General features: G+C 54.3%; 1 protein-coding gene across 1 annotated transcript in view; it reads right to left on the bottom strand.

Moving 5' to 3' along the window:
• Nucleotides 1–4,292, bottom strand: part of ONECUT3 (one cut homeobox 3) — a 79,073-nt gene extending 74,781 nt beyond the window's left edge. Inside the window, exon 1 of the mRNA XM_058163368.1 lies at nucleotides 3,218–4,292. Coding sequence (XP_058019351.1) covers nucleotides 3,218–4,292 — 1,075 coding nt within the window. The remainder of the gene's footprint in view (nucleotides 1–3,217) is intronic.
• Nucleotides 4,293–11,071: the final 6,779 nt, after the last annotated feature.

Raw genomic sequence — 11,071 nt, forward strand, 5'->3', positions numbered from 1 at the left:
CCCAAAAAAACAGCAACTAAAGCAAGGGGGGGGGAATCCCTGCATTGGAGGAGGGAGGGGAGATTATGTCAAGAAAGAGACTGGATCCCATAAGCCCCCACTTTTGAACTCTAGGCTTCCAAATGACAACGGGGGTGGGGTGGGGGCGTATTTCCCGCTCCCATTCCACAGGAATTCCATCTCATCCTCGGCATCGACCTGGCAACAGGTTCAAAGAGGGGCAAAAGGAGGCTAGCTACTCGCTCTCCCGACAAGACAGAAATCAAGGCGACCCCGCTCCTCTACCCGGAGCCAATGTGGCTTTACGGCTTTAGAAAGCCCCGGATGGGTGGGTGGGCGAGCAGAACAGTCTGCCCATCAGGATCAGGTATGATAAGGCAGTCGAGCCCCCCTGCCCCCCATGTTCAGGGGCAGTATACCTTAGGTGTGAACAAACAATAGGCCCATCCCGCCACTTTCCTGCCTTTCTAGACGACCTGATCACTGTGAGCGAGGAGGGAGCAAAAGTAGTAAATTGGGTTTGCGATCCAGGATACTTTAAAGCAGGGGGTCTCCAACCTTGGCCACTTTAAGCCTGAAGGACTTCAACTCCCAGAATCCCCCAGCCAGCTTTGCTTTTACTGGCTGGGGAATTCTGGCAGTTGAAGTCCTCCAGGCTTAAAGTGGCCAAGGTTGGAGACCCCCTGCTTTAAAGGGCCGGCCTCCAATCTTTTCTTTCCCAGTTCCTACTTTAGTAGAGGGAGCAACCGCGTACGAACAGCCGGCTGGCCGAAGGCAAGATTGGCGTTTGGGCCAAGGCAGAGAAAGGCGAGAGATTTCAGGCCCGGAGATGCCCGTTACATCTTCCCATTAGAGAGATCGCGAAGGCTGAGCATATTTGTAGCTCAGGGTTGACCCGAGTGGTTCCCTGAGCTTGGTTGTTTTCTTGCAGACTTTTCATTACCCAAATTAGGTAACATCGTCAGTGGTCTAGCAAGAAAACAACCAAGCTCAGAGAGCCCCCAAGGACACCTCCCTCCCCCATCCAGGTATTCCCTTTCATTCCTTCTCTCTCACACACGCACCTTTAACACCTAATAATAGGGGAATGTGGATTTTTAAAAATAAAGCTACGAATAGCAATAGCACTTAGACTTCTATACCGCTTCATAGTGCTTTTGCAGCCCTCTCTAAGCGGTTTACAGCTTATTGCCCCCAACAAACCTTCCCTCCCTCCCCCTCTCTTAAAAATGCATTGAGGCCACAACTAATAACCAAAGCACCACACACAAAATATCCTTACTATAAATGAGGTGATGCCCATCTTCTTTCTTTCTATATATATATAAAATTACTATAAATTAACTATGGCCCTTCCTTCCTTCCTTCCTTCCTTCCTTCCTTCCTTCCTTCCTTCCTTCCTTCCTTCCTTCCTTCCCATTTTTTAGCCAAGGATAAATCCTTCAAAATGTAAACCCCACCCCCAAGTCCCACCTAGGTCTTTTGGGTCTGAGAAGACAAGAGCTACAAGTTTGCATGCTTTTAAGAAGAGGTTTTTAAGAAAGAGATTGGGCAACCATTTGTCTGGAAGGTCTCCTGCTTGAGCAGCGGGTTGGATTAGAAAACCTCCAATGTTCCTTCCAACTCTGTCCGTCCGTCCGTCCGTCCGTCCGTCCTTCCTTCCTTCCCTCCTTCCTTCCTTCCTTCCTTCCTTCCTTCCTTCCCTCCCTCCCTCCCTCCTCACGACTGGCCATGGGAATCGGTTGTACACAGGGCACTCTGATTTCCCCGTCTAAAGAGGTGTTCCTTCACTCACCCTGAAAGAAACGAACGCTAAATCCAGCAGCACATGAAATAAGTTTTAAAAAGTAGCCGAGATCAGCCGAGATCCTGCCGCTTACTTGGCGAGCGAAGCTGTTGTGTGAAAGAGCTGCGCCATGAACCTGTAAGGGCCGATATCAGCCACATATACCCCCCTTCCCCCGAGGTCTTTCTAGAGCAACCTATTTGGGTAACTACAAGCGCACGCACACACGCACCATGCACAATACACACACACACGGTTCGTACACCCCGCGCTAAATCTTAAAAGCCAGTTCACCCAAACACAACTGCAGCTGCCGTGGCAAGAGCGCGCGGTGTCCGAACAAAGAAACCGGCTCGAAGTGGATTCCCAGTTCTCACAACCTGCTAAGTCTAAGACAATGGCTGGGTTCCCTCAAGACCTTGAACCGTTGGGCGATCCAGCCACGTTCGAGACTCCTTGGAGCGTATTTGTGGAACTCAAGCTAGAGAGAAAAAAGAATCTCGAATGGATGGAGGGGCGGATGCGTGGATGAAAACACAAGCAGAAGCTTCCATTCAAACACGATCTTTTCGCCTGGCAGTGGGTTTTAGTAGGAACGCCTCCACGTATTGTTAGGCGCGTGTGTGCCTGCACCCGTGTATACATACATACGAACATATTGTGCATATATTTATGCCCAATAATGTACACCCGTTTTTCCCTAACCTGGATCATTCTAGGTGGGTTGGTTTTCAACTCCCGCCATCCCAAGGCAGAACGGAAGGGATTCCAAATTACGCAGGGCAAGTCATTCCTCAACCACTAGCATTTTAAACAACGAGATTTTCTTGCAGGGGTGTGTGTGTGAGAAGCATATTTGCTGACCAGTCCGCGGACGAACTCCTTTCACTCAGCTGGGCAGCGCCTGACATTTGCGAGTTCAGGTGCTTCTCCGGGGCATCTTCGCCTGGCGAGGAACGCCGAGAGCCTCGGGGACACCCCAGACTGAAAGAGGGAAAGAACGAAGGGACGTGCGGTGGAAAGGAAGATTTGATGGCGCTCCAGCAAAAAAATCGATCCCGAACGCGGTGTGCGCCCCGTGGATCGGCATACTGCACACATACACACAGGCAACACGCGCACGCCTTGAAGAGGGTGAGCCAGGGGTCGGCTGAAGCGCCAAAACAAAGGCTTTGCGTGCTTGGGCGCAAGCTGAAATGTCCTGGGCGCCTGGGCTACCTCGCCCCCGGTTCCTGACTCGCAGAGCAAAGCGCTTCGCCGCGTTCCCTTCCTCCGCTCCTTCCCGGCCTCCTGCCCCCCTCGCAGTTTCTGCCTTGCCCCGCTCCTCGCTTCCTGCCTTCCCGCTGCCAAGCTGGCTGCACCCGACCTCCCGCGCCACTCGCGGTCCGTTCCCCGCAGCCCGGCGCTTCGCCGTCCGCCCAGCCCCCTTACCGGCCAGCCTGAGGGCAGACATGCGCTGGAACTCGGGCTCCTGCAGCCATTTCCACATCCTGCGGAAGGTCTCCCGGCCGGACTTGAGTTTACTCCAGGGCTTGGGGTTCCGCAGCAGGTCGGAGAGGGTGCCCTGCGAGCGGCACAAGATCCGCTGGGCGAAGATGGCCTGCGGGATGCTGTAGCGCTTCAGCTCGGCCGTGATGCGCTGCGCCACCTCCTTGGTGTTGATCTCCTCCACCTGGCCGGCCCCGCCGCCGCCGCCGCCCGCCGCGCCCGAGGCCGAGCCCTGCCGCTCCCGCTCGGCCAGCAACGAGCCGTTGGCCTGGGCGTGAGGGTGGGCGTGCGGGTGGAGGCCGTTGAGGGCGGGCATCATGCCGGCGCCCGGCGCGCCCAGCCCCCGAGCCAGGTGCTCCTCGCTGCGGGAGAGCAAGTGCGGCTCGAAGCCGTTGGGGGAGAGCAGCTTGTCTCCGGCCAGGTGGCCGCCGGGCCCGTAGGGGGCCAGGGATTGCTGCCCGTTGTGGAGGCCGCCCAGCCCGTTGGCCAGCGGGGAGAGGGGCTGCCCCATGGCGGGCATGTCTTTGGGGTAGTGGCCGTAGAGGTTGCCCATGGAGGCGGCCAGGCTGCGCTCCTCGCGCATGAGAGCGAAGCTGCCGCTGACGTTGCCGGCCAGGCGCTGGTGCGGCGGGTGATGGTGGTGATGGTGGTGATGGTGATGATGGTGCGGATGGGGAAACTTCTCCGAGACGGTGGAGATGGGCGGCAGGTGCTGCAGCGGCGTCAGCGTGGTGTAAGTGCTCATGCCCGACGGGGACTCGCAGGCCATGCTCATGGCCGGGTGCAGCGGGCCGCCCAGGCTGTGCTCGGCCCGGTAGTCGCCCGCCCCGTCTAGGATGGAGGCCATGCTCGAGACCATGGCCGGCCGGCCGTGCGAGGAGACCAAGTTGCGGTGGGTGGACGGCGGCGGCGGGGGAGGCGGCGGGGGAGGCGGCGGCTGCCTGGCGTGCGCCCCGGCGGGGCTCAAGAGCTCCCCGGCTTGGTGGAGGTTGCCCAGTCCGTCGAGGTTCAGCTCCATGGCTCGCTCGGTCTCCCCCTGGCAGCCGATGGCCCCCGCCTCCCCCACCCCTCCCTCCCGCCCCCTCCGGATCTCCGCCTCCCGCCTCTTCCTGCCCCGCCGCCTTAAGCCAGATGGCCAGCCATCTCAAGAGATCGCCATCCGCGGGGCCCGACGCCCGCAGCCTCGGCGGCCAGAGCGACAGCAGCGGGAGCGACAGAGGCGGCGGCGGCGACAGCTGGACACGCGAGCGGCGGCGGCGGCGGCGGCTGCTGGTCCCCTCCTGCCCGAGGCTGCGGGGCTGGGCGCTCGCTTCTCGCTTCGCCCTCCTGTTCGCCTCCGCCTCCTCCAACGTTCGCCGGGGCTGCGAATCGCCGCGCTGCCTCTCAGCTCTGCCTCCCTCTCGCCTTGACGTCACGGCTCTCGGCACCGGGCAGTCCTCCTCTCCCGCCCCGCGGACGCGCGCCCGCGCCCACGGACGCGCGCCCCCGAAGCCACAGGGGCGCGCCGGCGCGCCTCGGACCCTCTGCTGCCGCCTCCTCCTCCTCCTCCGCCGGGGAGGACCGAGCGCCCACCTGCCAACCTCGCCTGCCTGGCTCGTTGGCTCCTGTGCCCCAGCAGTGGTAGGGCTCTCTGCCTCCACCTCGCGCGAGAAAAATGGGAAAGTTGAAGGCAGCGCTTGGGGCGAAGGAGGCGGAGATGGAGAGACAAGAGGCGGCGGGGGCTCGGGGAAGGCGGCTGGAGAAAAATCAATTCTGGCTGCTGGAAGGTTGAGCCGAGCGCAGACTCGACGCCAGCCGTCCCCAACCTGGGGCCCTCCGGGGCGGGCTTGAGCTACGTCGCCCGCTACTGGTTGGGAACGGGAGGCCGACCCACCCGGAGTTGGCGGACTGGAAGTGCTGGGAAAAAGCTGAGATTTATTGGTGGGAAGAGAGTGTGGAGAGGGAAGGGAGGGAGGGAGGGAGGGAGGGAGGGAGGGTTAGAGAGGGTTAGAGTGGGAGGGAGGGAGGAAGGAAGGAAGGAAGGAAGGAAAGAAAGAAGGGAGGAAGGAAGAAAAGAAGGAAGGGAGAAAATAAGGGAGGGTTAGGGAGGGAGGGAGAGAGGGAGGAAGGAAGGAAAAAGAAAGAAAAGGAAGGGAGGGAGGGAGGGAGGGTTAGAGAGGGTTAGAGTGGGAGGGAGGAAGGAAGGAAGGGAGGAGGAGGAGGAAGGAAGGAAGGAAGGAAGGAGGGAGAGGAGGGAGGGAGAGGAGGGAGGAAGGAAGGAAGAAAGAAGGAAGGGAGGAGGAGGGAGGAGGAGGAGGAAGGAAGGAAAGAAGGAAGGATGGATGGAAGGAAGGAAGGAAGGAAGGAAGGAAGGGAGGGAGGGAGGAAGGAAGGGTGAATGGAAAGATGATCGATCGGTCCCTGGAGAAAGAAGAGAGAAAGAGATTTGCAAGGAAGGTAGGAAGGAAGGAAAACAGAGAAAGCCAGAAGTAGGAAAGCCTTGGGACAGGTTGGGGAGGTGCGAGGACGGCGCTCAGTTCTTTGCCTGCCGGCCCCTCCGCCCCGGACTGTATCAGCAAGCCATACATCACGGCACTCCATCGCGCCTAATCTCCCGGTCCATCTATCACGGGCGTTTCTGCTTTATTGCTCGATCCATCCAGGCCGGGGAGTGCGCCTGATGTCCACCCAGCAGCCTAGCAGCCGCCACTGCGCTCCCCGTTTCCCCCCGTCTTGTTCCAGTTCTGCCTTTGTGTGGATCGCTCCTCCGTCCGCCAGCCTCTCTCTCTCTCTCTCTCTCACACACACACACACACACACACACACACAGAGAGAGAGAGAGAGAGAGAGAGAGAGACCAGTCCCAAACTGTTCTCCCTCCCTTCCCCCCCCACCGCGTTTCTCCGCTTTTGGAGCTAGCTGGCGGCCGCTGAGAGAGGGGGCTTCTCCGGCCTCCGCGGCAGGGCCCCCTCCCGCGCTGCCCTTATCGATCGTGCAGCTCGCTGGGAATGGAGGAAGGGGGATGAAAAGCTTTTATTTCAGGCTGCAGATGCTCTGTAGGCAGCCTTCAGGGAGGGGGTGGAGGAAAGATGCTTAGTGAGGATTGGGGGGCATCTGAAATACACCCCCCACACACAAACACACACAGTACACGCGAGCGCGCATACATGTGAAAAGCACAACTCCCTGCGCCAGGCCCTTGCGCTGTATCCCAAGGCTCGCTTTCAAACAGGTCTTTCAGCTCAAAACTCAAGGCGGACAAAAGCCTAGCCATCGCAGGCTGGAAGGAGGAACCAACGCCGGCCGTTGCTGAGCCCTCGCCGACCTGTGAATGTTAGAAGCTGTTCAGTAAGACCCCGTGTCCTTCCCTCTCCCGCCACCCACCCACCCACAGCCAGCCAGCCTCTGAGTAGCAGCTGCCGAAATCCAGCCCCGACTTCCCTGTTTTAATATTGTGGTAGTGAACTTTGACAAGTCCGACAGTCTGGCTCGGAAGGGAGAGTGGGTGAGTTTGAAAAGACAAAGAACCCTCCTTCCAACAACAACAACAACAACACAAGCAGACTGTCAAAAAACTATCACAGTAAAGATTCGAGGTCCCCACAATGATATTTACCTTCTAGGTCAGGGGTTTCCAATTTTGGCCACTTTAAGCCTGAAGGACTTCAACTCCCAGAATTCCCCAGCCAGCTTTGGGTGGGTGGGAGAGCAGAAAAGTCTGCCCATCAGGATCAGGTATGATAAGGCAGTCGAGCCCCCCCACCCCCATGTTCAGGGGCAGTATACCTTAGGTGTGAACAAACAATAGGCCCATCCCGCCACTTTCCTGCCTTTTTAGAGGACCTGATCATTATTAGCGAGGAGGGAGCAAAAGTAGTAAAATTGGGTTTGCGACCCAGGATACTTTAAAGCAGGGGTCTCCAACCCTGGCCAGCTTTGCTTTGCTGGCTGGGGGATTCTGGGAGGTGGAGGACTCCAGGCTTAAAGTGGGCAAGGGTGGAGGCCTCTGTTCTAGGGAAAGCAGCTGCGGTTTCTTTATTTGATTTACACCTTGCTTGCTCTCCACTGGGGAGGATTCAAGGCTGCTAACGACTTTTTAAGAACAAAAGTCATTAATGACAATTTAAAAAAAGGTTTGGGTTTTTTGTTTTTTTTTAACTTGTCGAGACTGACAGCTGTCCTTATGGCCAGTTACTGAATGACCCCATTTGTCTTAAGTCCGCACAATATTTTGAATATAAGCTAAGGCAATCTATCCAATATAAGGCAACCAATTCTCCCTCGGGGTTCTCCAGATGTCATCCCTATGATTAAGGATTGTATCTCTGTAGGGATTCGCAGTCATCCCGGTCATAGTTGTCCCAAAGGTGCTTTTTTCAGGAGGCAACTGGACTTTCTCTTCTTTTTTTTGAAGAAGTTTCGCTTCTCATCCAAGAAGCTTCTTCAGCTATGACAGGATAGCGGGGAATGGAAGGATTTATATTTCTTATGTTTGTGACCCTAGGACACAGATATACCTCCAAGTGCTTCAATGACCCTCTCTAAAAGGATGCTAATGACTAGCTGTGCGAAAGGAATATAAATCCTTCCATTCCCCACTATCCTCAAAAGAAAAAAAAAAGAAAAAAGTCCAGTTGCTTTCTAAAAAAGTACGTTTGGGATTGTATCTCTAGCTTTCTCTCTCTCTCTCTCTCTCTCTCTCTCTCTCTCTCTCTCTCTCTCTCTCTCTCTCTCCCCCATCTGTCATCTATTACACCTTTTCTGTCTGCCTGTCTGCCTGTCTCTCTCTCTGTCTAACATCATCTATCTATCTATCTTATATTCACATCATGATTTGGATGTCGTAACTTAGCTTAGAAGCTAAGTAGAGTCAGGCTAGGTAATATCTGGTGGGAGACACCAGAGGAACCCGAGCCAATAGATAAAAGCGGGAAGCTCGAAAACTTCTGGGCAGAAAACCATGGCTGCTTCCCTTCATCCTAACTATTGCCCTGGGACTCCCTGGTGTCTCCCAACCACACACCGCCTTAGCTTGTGAAGTTCAAGCCCAACACAAAGGTAGCTCAAATACCTTTGCTCTTCAGCAAAGCCTACCTTACTTTCATCTCAGAGATCAACTCTGGGAGGAAGTTAACATTAAAGACTAAGAACCCTCTGAGCAAAGAGGAGGTTTGTCTTTCCACCTGAACCTTAGGAAAAACTCCCACCTGTAAGGCTCTTTTGATATTTTCTGGGTTGTCCTCAAGCCAGCCTGGAATGTCACCTATCTGGGATGGTTTTGATTTGAAGCCTTGTCCTGAGCAGGGACATGTCAGCCCAAAGATATCGCAATCTTCCAGAGCAAAATGAATCATCCTGTAAAAAGAGGGCTGTGAAAATATTTACAGACCCCTCACATCCTGGACATAAACTGTTTCAACTCCTACCCTCAAAACGATGCTATAGAGCAGGGGTCTCCAACCTTGGCAACTTTAAGACATGTGGACTTTAAGACATGTGGAGTTGAAGTCCACAAGTCTTAAAGTTGTCAAGGTTGGAGACCCCTGCTCTATAGCATTGCACAAGAACAACTAGACACAAGAACAGTTTTTCCCCCCGAACACCATCACTCTGCTAAACAAATCATTCCCTCAACACTGTCAAACTATTTACTAAATCTACACTACTATTAATCTTCTCATCATTCCCATCACCCATCTTTTTCCACTTATGACTGTATGACTGTAACTTTGTTGCTTATACCCTTACAATTTATACTGATATTGATTGTTTCCTGACTGCTTATTGGTAGCCTACGACTATCATTAAGTGTTGTATCATTAAGTGTTAAATTTGTAGCTTATGACTATCATTAAGTGTTCTAAGTGTTGTACCTTGATGAAGGCATCTTTTCTTTTATGTACACTGAGAGCATATGCACCAAGACAAATTCCTTGTGTGTCCAATCACACTTGGAAAATAAACTATTATATTCTATTCTATTCTGTGCTGTGCTGTGCTGTGCTGTGCTGTGCTGTGCTGTGCTGTGCTGTGCTGTGCTGTGCTGTGCTGTGCTGTGCTGTGCTGTGCTGTTCTATTCTAATACCAGAAACAGTAGAGAATATCAGTAGCTCAGTGTTGGGGGGGGGGGAGCCAATGCAATTCTAAATTGCATTAACAGAGAGATAGAATCAAGATCAAGTGAGGTACTAATACCACTCTATAAAGCCTTAGTAAGACCACGGCATCCAGTTAGTAGAATACGGCATCCAGTTTTGGTCACCGCACTATAAAAAAAGATGTTGAGACTCTAGAAAGAGTGCAGAGAAGAGCAACCAGGATGATTAGAGGACTGGCGACTATAACATATTTTTAGTTTTAGTTTTAGTTTTATTAGATTTTTATACCGCCCTTCTCCCGAAGGACTCAGGGCGGTGTACAGCCGAAATAAAATACAGAGTATATACAATTAAAAGAAATTAAAAGAAACTATTAATAAATGGCCGATAATTTAAAAATTAAAAAATTTACAAATGTTTAAAATCTCTAAAACCCCAATTTAAAATCACTATTTATGCCAGTCCTGCTTGAATAAATAAGTATGTTTTTAGCTCACGACGGAAGGTCCGAAGATCAGGAACTTGACGTAAGCCAGGGGGGAGTTCGTTCCAGAGCGTCGGTGCTCCCACAGAGAAGGCCCTACCCCTGGGAGCCGCCAGCCGACATTGTTTGGCGGACGGCACCCTGAGAAGGCCCTCTCTGTGAGAGCGTACGGGTCGATGGGAGGCATACGGTAACAGCAGGCGGTCTCGTAAGTACCCGGGTCCTAAGCCATGGAGCGCTTTAAAGGTGGTAACCAGGATCTTGAAGCGCACCCGAAAGACCACAGGAAGCCAGTGCAAGCTACGGAGCAGAGGTGTTACGTGGGAGCCTCGAGCGGCTCCCATTACCACTGCAGCTGCATTCTGACTAACTGCACCGTCCGGGTGCAGCTCAAGGGCAGCCCCATGTAGAGAGCATTGCAATAATCCAGCCGAGACGTAACCAGAGCGTGAGTGACCGTGCATAAGGCATCCCGGTCAAGGAAGGACGAACTGGCGAACCAAGCGAACTTGGTAAAAGCCCTCCTGGTGACGGCTGCCAGATGTTCCTCAAAGGACAGCCGCCATCCAGGAGGACGCCAAGTTGCGAACCACCTCCTTTGGGGCCACTAACCGCTCAACAGTCAGCTGCGGATGCAGCTGACTGTACCGGGTGCCGGAATCCACAGCCACTCCGTCTTGAGGGATTGAGCTTGAGTCTGTTTCTCCCCATCCAGACCCGACGGCTTCCAGGCACCGGGACAGCACTTCGACCGCCTGCTGGGGTGGTCCGGGTGGAAAAGTACAGCTGAGTGTCATCAGCGCACAGATGATAACTCACCCGAACCCACTGATGACCTCACCCAGCGGTTCATGTAGATGTTGAACAGGGTAGGCGAGAGAATCGACCCTGGGTACCCCACAAGTGAGGCCCCTCGAGGACGACCTCTGCCCCCTGTCAACACCGACTGCGACCGGTCAGAGAGATAGAGGAGAACCACCGATAAACGGTGCCTCCCACTCCCAATCCTCCAACCGGCGCAGCAGGATACCATGGTCGATGGTATCAAAAGCCGCTGAAAGATCTAATAGGACCAAGGCAGAGGAACAGCCCCTGTCCCTGGCCCTCCAGAGGTCATCCACCAACGCGACCAAAGCCGCTCCGTGCTATAACCGGGCCGGAAGCCGGACTGAACGGGTCTAGATAGACAGCTTCCTCCAGGTGCCGGGAAGCTGCCATGCAACCATTTTCTACAAC

This window comes from Ahaetulla prasina, chromosome 1, assembly GCF_028640845.1.
Source record: "Ahaetulla prasina isolate Xishuangbanna chromosome 1, ASM2864084v1, whole genome shotgun sequence".
NCBI lineage: Eukaryota > Metazoa > Chordata > Lepidosauria > Squamata > Colubridae > Ahaetulla > Ahaetulla prasina.